Here is a 17,892-nt window from a genome sequence, read left to right as displayed (position 1 = left end):
TTGCAGATGGCTATCTTCTCCCTGTGTCCTCACATGATATTTTCTTTCTACCTGTCTGTGTCCTAATCTCCTCTTCTTATAAGGACACCAGTCATATTAGATGAGGTTCCACCCCAATCACCTCATTTTAACTTAATTATCTCTTTGAAGACCCTACCTCCAAATATAGTCCCATTCTGAAGTACTGGGGGTTAGGACTTCAACATACATGAATTTAGGGTCGGACACAATTCAGCCCCTAACACAGCCTATTTACATCTGACTTTAAGCTCAAAAAAAGGCAAAAAAAGTGATTATTGGAACTCAGAGGTAAACTCCAGCTCCTTTAGGCAGTTTAGTGAGGCTATCGTAAATAAATAGAAAATATGATCATATAAATAGGAAACAGAAAAGTAAGTTTGGGGTACAACAGGTAACCAGAATTAATTTTACTAAGCAAAGGACAATCTATAAGCAACTCCTATAGTGTCCTAGACTACCCCAAAATCGTTATATTTTTAGATAACATTCTAGCCACCTAAGAGTATCATGTTTAAAATATGATATTTTACAGACTTTGGAACCTGCAGAAAATAATCCTAAACTAGAAAAACATTTACATTTTCACATTTCAAAAAACAGATGAAACGTGTTCAAACCGATAGATCATGATCTACACAAGTGCTATCAACTCTAAAGTGCAGGTCACCATGCTCAGCTAGAACACATCTCATTTGTTCCCACGCCTCTCAACTAAGGCTTCCTGCTGTTTCTCGGACTCATAACCACTCATCTTCAATGGTCACCAGGAGTTAAGAGGCTCCTGGTGGAAGGAGTGCTGAGCATATAATCAACAATTATATGAATCAGACTCTTGAATCAGACTTACCTGGATTCAAATCTCACTTATACCAGCTGTATAGTACTTATACAAGATAAGCCATGTAGCCTTTTAAAGACAGTTTCCTCTTCTGTGATGGTTATCAGTACCTATAAAAGATTTTAAAATAATGTATATAAAAACATGTAGGAAGCATCTAATAAATGATGTCCATAGAGGTGGCCTCTTAAGATTAAGGCAATATAATGAAACATCTACCTTTATAGAAGCTCCTAAGTTTCCCTTTCTCTCCAAGAAAGAAAAGGAGCCTTTGTGCTTCTAGTTATTCCCTAACTCCTGCATTTTCTTTTGCTAAACTATTTCAATTTTTGTGGCCAGTTATGTTTTAGGTATTTATACCCCTATTTCTTTTGCCAATAATTATCAATACAAGTACATATGATTTTCACAGTTGTCAGTGTCTGAAAAAACAACATAATTAAATCTAATAAAATAACATTTTTCTAGCCCTGACTGGTTTGGCTCAGTGGATAGAGCGTCGGCCTGTGGACTGAAGGGTCCCAGGTTCAATTCCAGTCAAGGACATGTACCTTGGTTGCGGGCACATCCCCAATAGGAGGTGTGCAAGAGGCAGCTGATTGATGTTTCTAACTCTCTATCCCTCTCCCTTCCTCACTGTAAAAAATCAATAAAATATATTTTTAAAAAATAAATAACATTTTCTAATGCTGCTTATTTAAATTATATTAAATACTTATATTGAATCCTAGATATTTTATGAAGTAGCTTCAATCTCACTTTTAAGCTACTTCATGAAAAAAAAAACTCTGTGATTCAATGTAAGTATTTTAGTGCATTGATATTCAGAAATATTTCTTTCTAAAGATTAATGCACTAAAATATTTAAACCAAGCATATTAAAGATAGGACTATTTATAGAGTTTACCTGAAAGAATTGCAGTTGTAGGCATGGGAGGTAACAGAAATGCTACCTCTAATACCCTCTTTGTCTGAGGGAAGACGTTATGAAAGAGAAGTCAGTCTCTGGGATGATTTTGATATGCCTAATAAGCTAATCTATCTGGGCTCATAGTGATGTTGGAATTAACAAATACGAGTCTATATTGGCGATTGGAAGAAGATATATAGGCTCCATTAGGATGATACTGCTTATATCACCTTGATTCTTGACAAGTAAGAAACATTTCTAATTTTTATTGGTTTTTCTGAACTGTCTGCTTGAACTCTAGAAGGTAAGCAGGACCCCCAGAGTCCTTAAAAATAGATTTATTTCCTTTGGAAGAAATATATCTTCCTTATATTTTTGGATATCTTAGATTCATCTTTCTCTTTGACTGTGTAGACATACAATAAGCTCTTAAAAGAACTATTTTATTTTCCTTTCAAATTTCTCCTTCTGCATAGCTAAATGCATAAACCCTAGCCTGCTTTAGTGACTTCTAAGTGAGACTGCAGCCTTGTCATTTTTTCTTTACTGAGTTGTTGTGAGGAAGAAAATTTAAATTGATTATTGTCTTATCCAGTTCCTTAATGGTCCTTTACCATACCCAGGTCCAATAAAATATTGATAAAGTGGTAACACTGAAGACTATTTCATGATTCAGAAACTCAAAACTGTAAAAAGCTTTTGTCTCATAACAATATTTAGAAGGACAACTCAATAGGTTAGGGCAGTGGTCGGCAAACTCAGTCAACAGAGCCAAATATCAACAGTACAACGATTGAAATTTCTTTTGAGAGCCAAATTTTTTAAACTTAAACTTCTTCTAATGCCATTTCTTCAAAATAGACTTGCCCAGGCCGTGGTATTTTGTGGAAGAGCCACAATCAAGGGGCCAAAGAGCCGCATATGGCTCATGAGCCACAGTTTGCCGACCACTGGGTTAGGGGGAAGAGATTGACATGCAAATATCCATCACATTTTATTGAACAAATAGATTTAATCTTTAATGTGTGTCCCTAGAACAAAATTTACTGGATATAATTGTTGATTATATGCTCAGCAGATTGTCTAGTTACTTTAGGCAGATGCTTGATGCATATTAATTTGGAATCCATGTTGATTATAACTATCTTTACAATGTAGCCTCCACTTAGCATAGTCTTGTAATGATAAGGATGTTCACTTGAAATGTAACTGCTGGCAATTCTGTAGGGGACAGGATGGCATCGTGGAGCCCTGAATACAGTAGCAATCTGGATTCTAACGTTCAGCAGACCACATGGCCTTGGACCAGTCGTTTAAGTCTCGTAATCATGCCAGGCACATCTGCCGCATAGGAATATGGTGTGAATCCAGGGAGCAAAAGCATTATCATGGGGAACCACAAAGGGGATAGCTTCTTAAACACATTTCCAAAGTAGCACCTTACTAACAATTGTTTGAAGGCAAATGTTAACTGGTGGTTCACAACACTTTAGGGAATTAAAAAAACTGATATTTCCAAGTGTTGGCAATGATGTGGAGCAACTAGAATTTTCAGACATTGCTGGTGAGAATATAAAATGCTACAATCACTTTGGATATTGGCTTGGTAGTTTTTAAGAAATTAAATATGCATTTACAATATGATTCAGTGATCACCACAATTCCACTCCTAGGTGTTTACATAAGAGAAGTGAAAACACAGGACACACAAAGGCTTGTTTATAACAGCTTCATTCATAAAAGCTCCAAACTAGAAACAACCCAAATGTACCTCAACTGTTGAATGGGGTAAACAATTTATATCATAGATTTAGATATAGATATATACTACATATACCATTCAGCAATAAAAAGGGAATGAGCTACTGATATATGCAACAAAATGGATGGATCTCAAAAATAGTATCCAAGCAAAAGAAGCCAGGTACAAAAAAAGTACCTCCTGAATTACTCCATTTCTAGATTCATGTCAAACAAGTGCATAGGCAGAAAGCAGAACAGTGGTTGTCTTGGGCTGGGAGTTCAGGGAAAACTGATTGCAAAGGGAATTAGGGAATTTTGTGGAATAACGAGGAGGTTCTATATCTTGCTTATGATGGTGGTTCCACTGGTGTATATCTTGGACAAATTCATCAAACTGTATGCTTGAAATGGATTGTATTTTATTATGTGTAAATTATATTTCAATAAAGTTCAGTGAAAGAAATGAACACACACACACACACACACACACATATTGGGAAAGCAATGGCAAATGTGACATTGTAACATTTCAGGCTATCACATCCTGAGGTGTCAAAGACTGGTGACTGTTTTGTAGCTGGCTATCAAAGTTCTCACTTAGAAGTCACATCAAAGTTCAGAGCCTGATCGGATTCTACTCGCAGGCCGACTTCCTTTCATGAAAACCTTCCTACCCCTCTGTGAGTGTGATGATGGCTATGAAAGCACTTTGCAAGCCAAAAAGCGCTGTGTCCAGGTAACAAAGGTGGCAGGTGGCCACTGCTGAGGCCTCTCCTGCACCTGCTCAGGGTCCTGGGCTGCCTTTGTGTCAGCTTTCTAGGAGGGCACCACGCAGATCAAAAGAGGTGCCTCCCAGGCCTTAAGTTCCCTGGCACCCGCACTCACTTCCTCTCCTCTCTCCTTCCTCTCCTGAGCGGAGCTCTTCTCACCTCTCAGAACAACGGTCCTTTGGTAACCTGTGAAGGAGTCATAAATAAATGGACATAAAAACAGAGTTCCTGAACTCACACAACATTTTTTAAATTAAGTAAATTCTTGCTTGTGGCATTGTGACTAAGAGCTTGAGCCCAGGGTCAGAGGTCATATGTCCAGGGACCAGCTCCTCCACACCTACCAGATGTACCTACAACACCTCTAACCTCTCAGTGCCTCAGCTTTCTTGTTTATAAAAAAGCCATCAAAATAATGACCCACACCCTGGCCGGTGTTCTCGGTGGTTAGAGTGTCCGCCTGCACACTGAAGGGCAGCAGGTTCCATCCCTGGTCCTGGTCAGGACGAGTTGGGAGGCAACGGGCCCATATGTCTCTCTCACATTGAAGTTTCTCTCTCTCTCTCTCTCTCTCTCTCTATCTCTCTCTCTCTCTCTCTCTCTCTTTCTCTCTCTCTCTCCCTCTCTCTCTCACTCTCTCCCTCCCTCCCTTCCACTCTCACTTAAAAATCAATGGAAGAAAATATCCTCAAGTGAGGATTAACAAAAAAAATTTTCAGGCTGACATGAGAATTAAATGAGGGAATGCATGAAAGTCCTAAATGGAGTGCTGGCGAAGAGTAGGAAAGTGACCAGTGAGATGTATAAATGTTAATAGATATTTTTGTCCTGACTGCCCCAATCTCTCTCTTAATTTTCCATGAGATATTAGAGAGCCTTTTTCCTGGCTCCACAATAATACACCCAGACTCTTTGGTCTGGGAGAGCAGAAAGTTCTCATATTCACTCAGCCTTATTAAATTGGGAATTGCCTAAAAATACCAGTTACCTAAGACAAATGGCTGGACACAGCCAGACTTTATAACTGAGTTTTGCATTCCAAGTTGATTGTAAGCGTTATAGTTCATCTACATGTACTTGCGAAGCCGGTCAAATGTGGTGTAATTGTTTGAACAGGCAGAAAGACTTCTGCTATACACGGTGTTGAAGAAATGTAGAAAATTGGGTGCTCCGGTGAGCCAAGTAGGGGATTAATAATATATTTAGAATTACTAATAAAATGCCTGTCAAGCAAGCAGCAACATATTACATACCAAAAAAAACCCTGCCTGCTGTATAGGAGGATGTTCGTTCTTCCTAAGAAGTACATATTCTTGGAAATAAAAGGATTTGACCCCAGATGAAACTTCTGGTCCCTAGCATTTTCCTCCTAATTTTTCATTCATTTGTGTGTTTTTTACATCTTCCCGTGTAGCTCCACCAACCCTCCCAGACGTCAGTGGGTCAAGCAGCCTCCCAAGGCAATCTTCTGCACCTGGCTCACAGCCAAGCATCCATGTCTCAAAGCCCTGTCCGGCAGGCTTCTTCTTCCTCCTCCTCGTCCTCCTCTTCTTCAGCTTTGAGCGTGGGCCAGTTAGTCAGCAGTAAGTATCCTTTCTGGCTCAGTTAAGTCATAATGGCCTCCTTGTTGCCTGTTTGCAATGCTTTCCCTTCTCCTCTCCTCTCTTCTTCTCTCCTCTCTCCTCTCCTCTCCTCTCCTCTCCTTTCCTCTCCTCTCTTCTCTCTTCCTCTCTTTCTCATACTCTACCTTCCTCTCTCTTTTTTTTATTATCTCAACCTCGAAGAGGAATTTTCTGGCCCTGCTAAGCCAATATTTCCATGAAGTCCATGCCATGGGCCAGATGGCTCCTTTGGGATGCAGGCCCCCGAAGCACACCCCCTCCATAAGTACCTGTAGGGACTGGTTTCCATTTCAAGTGCTTTCTGATGTGCTGAGTCAGTCCTGCCACTTCAGAAGGGAGAAACTGATCAGCTTGCAGGGCATGAGCCATATAGCTCAGAACTGAAATAACCAACAGCAGGCACTCAGCCCACAGGTCAAAATGCTTTTCTGTGTGTTTGAAGTCTCCTGCCATTCTATTTGTAGGTGTCAGAGGAAATAAAAGAGAGCGTGCCTGTGGGTGAGTAGCTGTGTGTGCACAATGAGCTGCCTCCAGTGGCATGTGGGGGAAGCTGATGGGCTAGATCCATCGCTGGACTTACCGTTGTTACATATTTTGAGCATGTTACTTAGTTAATTCCCTTATGTCTCAAAACCCGACTACAGAATGAATAGCACATGCAGTATGTTCTGATGAATAATAGTACATGGAGTGATTTCTCAAACTACTGTCTGAGCCTTCATTTGGAGAATTTCCAAGGCACTTTCAATATTTTACTCATTTTAATACGCACAAGGTATTGTAGATCCTCCTTTTTAGATATTGAACCTAGCATCAAGTAGAACCTGGAAAACTGCAACCATTTTGACTGTCTTATGTCAGAGGAACCAGATTCAGTCTTAGTTGAGAGACCCCGACACCCTCTATGACCAATATAATGGGTGACAAAGCCAGGATGATAGACGTCTGAGTCAATGGATTGTATATATTCTATACACCAGAGCTGCTATAAAAGATAGAATGCTTACACATGAGTTTTATCCAGTGAAATTTGAATGGTAAAATATATCAAATCACCTGAATATCTTTGAATATTTTTAAAAGCCTGGACCCATGCCTTATAATTAAAACATAAAAGCTTTTCTCTGAGCCAATTTTAAGAGGAAAACTAGACATCTTGCATATTATGAAATATATAATCAAGCATGAAATATGCAATTAAAATTCTTTTGTCCAAGGTTAAATTCACCTAATCTGCACATAGGCTAATGTGGGGAGCCCTAACCCCATACTTCAGATGTAGTTGTTATGTAGGTTAAATTACAGGGGAAACAAAGGGTCAGTCAACCCAAACAGGAAAAAAAAAAAACCCACACACACACACACATTTATTGAGCACTATGTATACACTGGGGAACTGATTTCAAAGAAATACAGAGAACAAAGCAAAATAATGCTATGATCAACATATGTATAGGGACAATGAAGATATAGTAGATGGTTATCTCCGTTTTAGAAGCTGAGATAGAATGGAAGGACTTGCTATAGTAGTTAATCCTTAAATTGAGTTCAGATGGTAAATGGAGCAACAAATCCCTCCAAAAAGCAAGGTCATAGTTGAACCTATGGTCGAAACCTTGGTTAATGACTAGCCCCATATCATAGTCAAAGGGTTGAACAACCTCTCATTGTTCCAGATGAACTGTAGTGGGCAAGTCATACAAAAATCTTCCCACTCCAGGCAAAAAAAAAAACAAAACGCAGAATTAATGTGTTAGCAATGATAACAGGATCTTTGTGTGCAAAGAACACCACATCTGGGCTCAGAATTACCAGAAATTCACATTCTTTAGGACATCTGCACAATACCTGTTCACAGCACCTACACAGCTTGCCCTGTGTTAAACCTTGATCAGGCTCTACAGTCAGAAGTGAATATACTTTCTATAAGCAGGGCTTTTGGAAAGTTAAGAAGAGTCCAACAATTGACTTGAAAAAGTCCCAGATTGGGTTGATTTACACAGTACTGTTTAAATACAGGTAGATTTGGGATTTTTTATTCTTTGCTGGGTTTGGTTTTTCAGTACACTCGTCTTGAATCCCTGATCTGTAAACTTGATTCTTAGACAACAAAGGGCTGATAGTCAATACCAGAAAAACCAAAACTATAAAGTGGACCTAAAGATGCATGGCGACAGCTTGTGGCACAGAGGAACCCCTGGTTCACATAATCATAATTCACTTCATTTTCCACAACCCAGTGAAGTCACCATATTGCAAGTAAGCTATTCTACCAAATTGCATTGTATGTTCCCAAATGGTTTCTTATTTTTCAGAAATATTTGGTAAATTTGTCCATTATTTGCTGTGAGAATAGCACTAAAAAGCAGATGGATGTTTACATAAGGCGGTTAATTCATGTGTGGCAGCTTTTTAAAAGATGCATATTTCTCCTATAACAATCCCTCAAGCAGAGGTCATAGAGGGTGATATTGAGAGGTAATGATTATTCAACAACCCATTTGACAACCCCTTACACGGATGCCCAGGCTAACAGTTGGAAGGAGTTAGATTTTAAAAACTAAATAAAACATCTGTCCTGAGCACTCAGTTCAGTACTGGCCCAGTGACCACACACCCAGGTTCTACGGAACGGGTTTGTTTTCACACCATTTGCATTTAGTGCCATAAAAATCTTTTTGCTTTTCAGCCCATGCATTCCAGATTAATTTGGGAAACATCATCAGTATATTACAAGTCGCTGCCAATTTTCAATGCCAGTTCATTCTAAACCTCCAAGTCAGTTAGACCCCATATAGGTTGATCTTTGGGATCCTCTAACAAGGGAAAGATTCAGAGTGGACCCTGGCAGTCATTGCGAGTGCTTTCTGGCCCTGTAATTAATATATTGGGCTGACTTAATCTGGAGCAAACTTCTATAAAAGGTGCCACTTCCTCTTCAGTGCAGAGAAACCCCAGACTAGGTGGTCCTAGAGCTGATTGGAGTTGCTGAATCCACCCTGTGCACGCATGAGGGCTCCCTCTGAGGTCCCCATCAGTATGGCCTCAGATTCAACCTTAAAACTGATACAACCTCCCAGAGGCAGGAGAATGAATGACAGAAAGCCAGATTGACATATCCCAGGGTGGAATGTCAACCTCTGAGCTAATGTGAGAGCTGAGGTGACATTCGGAGGGCTTCCACTTACAAGGCTTCATTTTTTATTTTCATTTCCCTGCTCAATCAGAAAAGCATATGGAGGTGGGCAAATGTAGATCTACAGTTGTGCATATGCAAAACACAAGAATTTATTCTTATATTTTTGTAATCATAAACTGCCTTTTGCCCACCCCTTTATCCCTTAAAAAAGAGGAACTATTCAAACAGCAGAAAAAAAACCCTCAAGAGTTTAAGACAGAAACTTCGGGATCAGAAAAGAAAAGATAGCAACAGCTTTTTTAATTAATTCAAAACATCTTGTAGACACCAACCATCTAATGAACTCTCGCAGTATGCAAAGACAAGTTACACATGTGGTGCTCAGGGTAAAACTAATATCTGTCCATGGATGGGCCCCTTCTTTCCAGGGGTGGGCCCCTTCTTTGCATGGTGAGACTTTTGTGGTCTTGAGACCTATGGATCAAAACCATAATGAGACATTTTGCCATCTGGTTTTATGGATAAGAGCACTAACATAAAGAAAGCCAGACAGCTCATCTCTAGCAATCAACGAATTATACAATGTGATACTGATTTCTCCTTCCTGGGCCTTTGTCCAATGGACCATCACCCTGTTTCAATTTCACAAGGAAATCTATCTTATCAGTTACATAAGTGGAACCAGGAAAAAGACAAGAGTGGAAAATGTGTGAGAGGAGGAAGAAGGAATTCTGTCTCTGGTGTAATAAATGCCTGTGTGGGGCCTCGTGGAAGCCATTGGGCTCAGGGAGACAGGCGCTCACCGCTGTGAGCCTTAGAGTCAAGTTCGATAGCAACACTGCTCAGTGCGCCGGGGGTAAGAGTCCATAGCTTTCTTTCCAACGCTGATTATTGTCAGTGATCTGGCAAAAAGCAACCTGTACAATCACACACACACAGATTTAGTTCCTGGTCTCAAGGAACTAGTAAGGAGACAAATGATAAAAGCAGCAGGGAAAGAGAGAGAAATAAGGTTGAATGGATTTACATAAAATTTAGCCCAAGTCAAAACTGGCCTGGTACTGCATGGCTAAATCTGGTGGCAGTGCAGGCCCTGGGACTGGAGTAGATGAGGGACATCCTTCCAGATTCAAGACCCACCCCTCACCTGCTGGTGAACTCAATTGATTCCCATTGATCTAGAGATGGGCCTAATGAAAGCACAACTTTACTTCCCACACAGGCTACTTATCTTTGCTCAGAAACAAACTCTCTCCCCAACTCCAGACTACACACTGCTAACCCCAGCCCACTGGCACCCAGATGTTTGCCACTTGCTGTATACAGTGCAGATTGGGGTGGGGAAGAGCAAGGACTGAGTGCCTGACCAGGAGCCCCTCCCTTCTGGCCCACCAGTCTTACACAAGTGGTAGAGCAAGTTCTCTGTGGAGTGGAACCTGGTGAATAAAAATGGCAAAAGGATTCAAAAAAGACAGTGACATGTGGAAGATGCCATGCCCAGACTTGGTCATGACAGAGCCACAGAGAAGGCCTCTGTCTGTGTGGTCCATGGATCTGCTGCATCAGAATCCCCTGTGGTACGTGTTAAAAATGCACATTCCTGAACCCTAGGTAACTCTCACACCAGCCAAATTAAGTCAACCACCTTCCTACAAACCACACTGTCACAAGGAAAGTCTCTGGCTTCCATTCTCTCACCCTCAGTTTTGAAGCTACACTGCCCACGCTTGCAGGTCTGCCATGCCCCTCTGCCTGCTCTCATGGAGAGAGGCCAGGCCCCTCTTTCACTGGGCCATTTCTTACAAGTGTCCCTCTCTGTTCTAACCAGAGTGTTTCCATGATTATTTTACTACTAGAGGCCCGGTGCACAAAAATGCGTGCATTTGGCAGGGGTTGGAGGGGGGCTCTTCAGCTCAGCCTGCATCCTCTCATAGTCTGGGACCCCTCGGGGGATGTCCACCTGCTGGGAGTGGGCCTAAGCTGGCAGCCAGACATCCCTCTGGCAGCCTGGGAGCCCTTGGGGGATGTCTGACTAACGGCTTAGGCCCGCTCCAGGAGCGGGCCTAAGCCATTAGTCGGACATCCTTAGTGCTGCTGAGGAGGTGGGAGAGGCCCCCCCCCCACTGCCGCTGCACTGGCCAGCCATAAGCCAGCTTCTGGCTGAGCGGTGCTCCCCCTGTGGAAGCGCACTGACCACCAGGGGGCAGCTCCTGCATTGAGTGTCTGCCTCCTGGTGACCAGTGCACGTCATAGCGACCAGTTGTTCCTGGTCGTTCCGCTGTTAGGGTCATTTTGCATATTATCCTTTTATTATATAGGATAGCCCTCCCATCCCCACACCCAAACCCATAAGGAAACTTTTACACTTTTTTTTATCCTAATTGTCCCCTTCCCCCATGAAATGTTAATACCACAGATATGCTGCACCCCCGTTCTGTGTATATACTGTGGCCTTTTGGGGGCCAGAACCATTGTGCTGGCTAAGACTTTTCCACCTTCCCCACCACCATCCAGCACCAATCTCGCGTTGGCAATGCAAAATGGGCTCAGCAAGGCAGCAGGTATGGGAAGGGCTTGGAGAGGAGGAGGAGGCGGAGGTGAAGGGGCAGCCAGAGTCGGTTCCAGCTAACTGGTTGTTCCCAAGTTCAAATGTAGACCTGGTGCAGACAAATCTTCTAATGTTTCAAAAGACCATGAAAAATCTAGATTTTTCTTTAGAAACTTCCCAATGTTTAAATGTTGCAAGTAATTAAACAAATGTGTAAGTATCAGAAAAGCTGAGTTTTATTTGCTGAAAAGTTGCTCGCTTTTAGCTTCTGCTCTAGGAGTTTTTTAAAGGAAGAAATTAGAGGATGGATTCAAGGCTGTTGTGTGTGGATGAGACGTCCCAGAATCCCTAGCAAATCCTTCAAGCCGCGCCAGGCTGCTGTGCTGGTGGGATTTAATCCAGTCCTAGAAAAATTGGCTCTTGGGATGCAAATATTTCTTTCTTTTCATGATAGTAAGAGTGTCTAGATCTCTGAGCCCAGAAGGATACTATAGTCCACCACAATCCTTAGACACGTACTCAACGTTATTGAAATGGATGGGTTATTGTGCAGACAGAGGAAGAGAAAAACTTTTCACCTGCATCCTGGGAATGAGCTGAAGAACAATGGGATCGGCAGGCAGGGAGAATGGCTTCGCTCCAGGCAGGATCCAGCCGCACTTTGAAATCTTCCACCATCCCCAACCCATGCTGTCTCCAGCTTGGTGTGTGCTTTCATTTATCCAGGGATCAGGAGCCAGGGGAGGGGAGTTTCATTCTCCAGCTGTTGTGTCATTTCCCTTGGTAAGTCCTTAATTGACCGAGTTATCTGGCACCAAAGGAGCCTTCCCGCGGTAGGCATTTTTATGATGTGCCCTTTCCAGGGACAAAGGCGGCAGGGTCCGCACACTGCTTTGTGGGGTGGGATATATTATCCTCACAGCTTCATCATAAGCATGCTCTTCTGAAGCGTTAATGTGAACGTAAGAAATTAGGCAATTTTGCCATCTGTTAGCCTGGCTGCATTGGTGATTGAGTGAAGGAAAAATACAAAATACTATTTTCTTCAAGGGCAATTTTTAGCACTCAAGATTCCAATTAAGACATTTCAAATTGAAACCTTGCCAATCTTATATGTTTGCACAATATTTGGACATATTTATGTTGCCTCCCCCATAGCAGGTGCCTTCCTGCCCTGGCTATTTGTTAAGCCCTAAGGAAGACATTTGTATTGTGGAAGTGGCAGTGTGAGCAACCTATGGTTTTATCTGGGATAGGAACATCTTGAAGGATAACTTGTGGAGGTGCTGAGGATGGGGGCTTGGGTGCCTCACCTGGGAGACAGAGGGAACATCATGCAATGTTGGTTTCCCCATGGCTCTGGCTGAAAGAGGACCATTTTCCCATAAGCCATAATAAACAGATATTACTCAGATGTATGCTGACATATTGATCCTATTTTTAAAAACATCTCTACAGATCCCCAAACGGCAGCGGGTGAGGTGGATGGGGTTAATCTGGAGGAGATCCGAGAATTTGCCAAAGCTTTTAAAATCCGGCGCCTGTCCCTGGGCCTGACCCAGACTCAGGTGGGACAGGCTCTCAGTGCCACAGAGGGCCCGGCGTACAGCCAGTCAGCCATCTGCAGGTAACCCGCGCCTGCATGCTTCACCTCTCCTGGCCGGCCTGGGCCTCCTTTGCCCTTTCAGCTCGGCTTTTCTTCTTCGGGTGGGCAAAGCTGGAGGGGGCAAGGGTGGGAACAAAGTTTAGGGTGGCTCTGTGTTGAAATTGGTGGTATCGCTGGAAATGAAGGTGCTGACACAGACTTGCGGGCCCTGGCTTGATAACCCCTGTCAACGCACCAAGAACCTCCAAGGCGGCCTCCTGGGAAATACCCTAGCCCACCCTCCTACGCAGCTGAGAGCCGCCTCCTGCCTGCAGGGGGGTGTCGTGCGCAAATGGAAGCTGCCAGTCCGGTGGGTGCTAATGCTCCCACCGTTTCTGTTAAGGGATGGCTGTCAGGATTTCCCACGAAAACTCACCTTAAAGCAAATTAACCACCTTGGGACCTCGAAGGAGTTTTTAACTCTCCTTCTCAGATATGTTTAAAAGCACATTTTAAAAAAGAAGCACCTGCTTTACATGGCTCCAAAAAGGGGTACTGAGAATCTGGCCTCATCTGGCCCACCCCCCCCCAAAAAAAAATTTTTAAATGAATAAAGGACAGAATCCAGCCTTGGTTGTGTTCAAGTTGATCTGGGTCAGGCCGCCGGAAGCAGCCCCGTGCATGCATGTGTGTGTTGCACTAATCCACTGTTTATGCATGAGGCAACAAAGGCACTTCGGTAAGAGCTTTTTCCTCTTGGGCAATGCCTTACGAGTCCTCCTCCATCAGGAAAAGCCAAGAAACCAACTCTAAACTCATTTAAGTGGATTTTGTTCTTGGTGATCCATGAAATGCTGTCTTTTTATCTGCTCTTTATACTTTTAATGTATTCCCCAAAGGACGGAAGTGTACTTTTCCTGCAGTTTGAGACTAAGGTTATAAATAACATCAGTATGGGGTAGTAGCTTGCAGCTTACATTTTGCTCAATGATTTTCCATAAAACCCATTGATTGTTGTTAAATACAAAAAGCTCCATAGGATCTTCTCACTTCTGTGGCCTCCCCTACTGCTTTTTCTTATAAGATACCTCACTGTAGAAAATAACCTTTATTCAGTCTACACAAGGAGACTGCTGCTGGGAAATGTGTTTCAGGGCTTGTATATGTTATTCCAAACAATATGTACAGAAGCATCAACACTAACAAGCAGCATCGATGATACGAACACTGTTGCTCCCTGTTGGGAAACATTAATTTTGGTTCATCTTGACAGCCTTGTGATAAAGGCAGCCACAGGTTTTTAAGTTGTTGCCAATTTGCTATTGTTACTAAAGTCCTCTTTGGCTTATTTTTAGTCCTAAAATCTGATTTCCTTTTATAGGTTTAAGTGCTATCTAATGTTTTCACTGACATAGGGAGTGTTTCTTGAGCATTCCTAATCAAATATGTTGATGTCTAAAGTCTTCCCCAGGGGAGGCCAAAAAGCTATGGCTGAAATGAAAAGAGACTTGGGAATTCATTGTATAAAAGAATATGTCAATGCCTTGACTTTTTGGCCTTTCTGTAGCTTCTGGTATTTCAGTGAGGTGATTTTACGAGCTCACTACGATGAAAAAAAGAAAAGAAAGTCTTGAAAGAAACCAAAACCTGACATAGAAACAATTCAAGTTCATTCAAAGGTGGAAAGGAATCTGCATTTGAGCCTGCACACCCAGGTTCACTTCTCCCTTCTTTGCTGCAGGGACTCCCAGGTGCTGTTTTGATAAGTTCCTCCCAATTAGAGACACAGAGGAAAAACACCACCAATATGACTGGACGCCCCTATCATAGGCTTTCTCCCTGTGCCATGGCGCTGTAAAGAGTTTGAGCTTTAGGACTTTTATAGTGAATGATGGCAAAATGTGTTATGTGGCAATTAACAGGACAAGGAGAGTGCTGGGGAAGCTTGCCACAAGTGATGAGCTCATTAAATGACATTAAATTCATTTTTATTGAAAGCAAAAATGTACTTCTTCCCTCTATGACCAGGACTTGAAGTTGTATTTTATTTTTATAAAATAAACCAATAACTCCTTGAACTATGCTTGGAAGTGAGTGCTATAAGAATTGCATTAAAATGTGATACTCTTTGCTCTATTTATCACAACATAAGATATCTAAAATGCAGCTCCAAAAATAAGATCATGGCACATAAAGGAAGCTTATCCTTTTGTGTCCTTTTGCAAGCATCCTTACAAAACATACTCTGACTGACTAAAGCAGGTTCATTTTGGCTCTATGAAAACGGACTATTGTAATAAGATGCACTCTGCCATCCGATGGTTATTTTTCAACAGCCCTGGACTTTAAAAGAGAGAGGAGAATTCTGTGTGCCCAGAGTTGTCAGAGTAGAGGGTCCTGAATTTGGATTTAGAATAAATAAACAAACAAACAAACAAACAAGAGGAGCTGCATGTTTTTGTATTTCACTGAAAATGAGTATAACTTTTATACCAAGATGTTAAAGCACTCTACATAATTTTATCCAAGACGCTTCATATTTTTTAGTCAGTGTAGCAAAGAGTTGCTGATGGCAATTGATGTACAGAAGGCCTCATTTACAGAAAATGATACCATTCAAGTACAGGTTGCAGATATCTCACACTAAACGCAGCTTGATGCCCTGGTGCAAACATACACTGACGCTGGGCAGGGTTTGGAAGGCACAAGGTGGCCGGAGCACATCCGGGGATGGGTGTTCATAGTAATTACAGAGTGTCCAGCTGTTTGAGTCCAGCAGTAAAGCAGCAACAGGACATGTTTGACCTGAAAAAGGAACATGTTGTTGACATACATATGGTGAAAATTGTTCGTTACCAGAGGGTTGGGGTGGAAGACAGAGACAGAGTGAGAGAAAGGGGAGAGAGAGAGATTACAATGAGACACTGGCCCTAGTTGCCATCACTAACTGTTATAAGAGATATTTCTATAGTCCAATGAATGGGGGAATTAAGGAAAACATAAAAAGAATCCTTTTAAATGAAAGAATGTGAGAGCTGTTGTCTTTGGTGTCACTTTCTGGTGTTAATTTCTACCTTAGAATTCTGAAGATTGGGGAAATGGTGTGGGGTGATTAAAATAAAAGCTTGTATCTCGAAAGCTTACAGGAAAAAGATCTAGGAGTGGTTTTGTTTCTATTGTGAAGGCTCATGCGTCGCGCCGTCTCCACCTTCCCCGCCCTGGTCTGTGTCTGCACGTGTGGGCTGCATGCACTGGCATGAGGCATGCGGGAGGTGGGGTGCTGGCTTGAGCGGGCACAGCTACCTTGCAGCTGGCTGATAATCTGGAGTGAATTCGCTCTGCCCGTCAATCAGGCAGGCAGGCAGGAGGCCCACCCTAGCAGAGGACTCAGTTTAAGACTGTTCTTTCTCAATTCTCCCCCCAGACACACCATCCTGAGAAGCCACTTTTTCCTACCACAGGAAGCCCAAGAGAACACTATAGCTAGCAGTCTGACAGCCAAACTGAACCCTGGCCTTTTGTATCCTGCCAGGTTTGAAAAGCTGGACATCACCCCTAAAAGTGCCCAGAAGATCAAGCCGGTGCTTGAGCGGTGGATGGCTGAGGCTGAGGCCCGCCATCGAGCAGGTATGCAGAACCTGACCGAGTTTATTGGGAGTGAACCGTCCAAAAAGCGCAAGCGGCGCACCTCCTTCACACCCCAGGCCCTTGAGATCCTCAATGCCCACTTTGAGAAGAACACACACCCCTCCGGGCAGGAAATGACCGAAATTGCCGAAAAGCTGAACTATGACCGGGAGGTAGTTAGAGTTTGGTTCTGCAATAAGAGGCAAGCCCTGAAGAACACAATTAAACGCTTAAAACAGCACGAGCCGGCCACGGCTGTCCCCCTGGAGCCCTTAACAGACTCTCTGGAAGAAAACTCCTAAAGGGACGCCCACCCAGAATCATAAGCAAACTCCACAGAAACTAAGCTCCATTCTTGGGACTCCACCAATAGACAAAGAAACAAACAAATACATAATAAATTAAAAATAAAATTTTAAAATAGCCCTCGTCATCCTCCTTATAAGACTAAGAAACCTACCAAGTGGACAGAGTGGTTTATATGTGTCCATTGGTTTTCCAAAAAAAAAAAAAAAGAATTTGTTTTTGAAATTTTTTAAACAAGGAATGCACCATACTGCAGGTGTGTGTGGTAGGCTAGTTCCCTCCCCCACCTGTCTCCCCACAGCCAGTTTTTTAATGGACTAAAAGCGAACCAAATAACCACATACTTTTTTCTGTATAGTATGAAAATGTGAACAAATTTTAAGGAAAAAGAAAAACAAAACTAAACCAAAAAAACAAACAAACACACACACACACTCAAGAAATACCAACAAACAAAAACTTGGATCTGTTCAAAGCGAAGACAAGCCTGCCACCTGGAGGAAGGATTGCCTTCTTTCAGGTTCTAAGTGCTGATTCACTATAAAACCTATTAACCAAAGTCATTGCCAATGCGATCGTCAGTCTGCTCTTCTCTGCGTGTCAAGTTGTGTTACAAATTTTTACATTTGTACTTCCTGGAAAACTGGGAAGCTGATTTCTCCCGTCTTTCCCATCTATTGTCACCTATGGAGTGGGTGCCATTGGTGAAGCCGTTCTGTGAGGCTCACTATTGGCTTTTACTTTGTCTGGACAGGGTTCTTTTTTCTTTTCTTTTCTCTTTTT

The 17,892-nt window shown here is 42.4% G+C and overlaps 1 protein-coding gene across 1 annotated transcript in view; it reads left to right on the top strand.

Moving 5' to 3' along the window:
• The window catches only part of LOC308246853 (POU domain, class 6, transcription factor 2-like), a gene marked incomplete at both ends in the record, with an annotated part of 128,928 nt that extends 111,823 nt beyond the window's left edge, over nt 1-17,105 (top strand). The window contains 3 exons of the mRNA XM_080665204.1: nt 5,697-5,865; nt 13,050-13,218; nt 16,601-17,105. Coding sequence (XP_080521330.1) covers nt 5,697-5,865; nt 13,050-13,218; nt 16,601-17,105 — 843 coding nt within the window. The remainder of the gene's footprint in view (nt 1-5,696; nt 5,866-13,049; nt 13,219-16,600) is intronic.
• Between the last annotated feature and the right edge of the window lie 787 nt (nt 17,106-17,892).

The sequence above is a fragment of the Plecotus auritus genome (assembly GCF_963455305.1).
Source record: "Plecotus auritus genome assembly, chromosome: 4".
NCBI lineage: Eukaryota > Metazoa > Chordata > Mammalia > Chiroptera > Vespertilionidae > Plecotus > Plecotus auritus.
The sequence above is the reverse complement of the archived record's forward strand: the minus strand, read 5'-3'. Positions and strand labels throughout refer to the sequence as shown.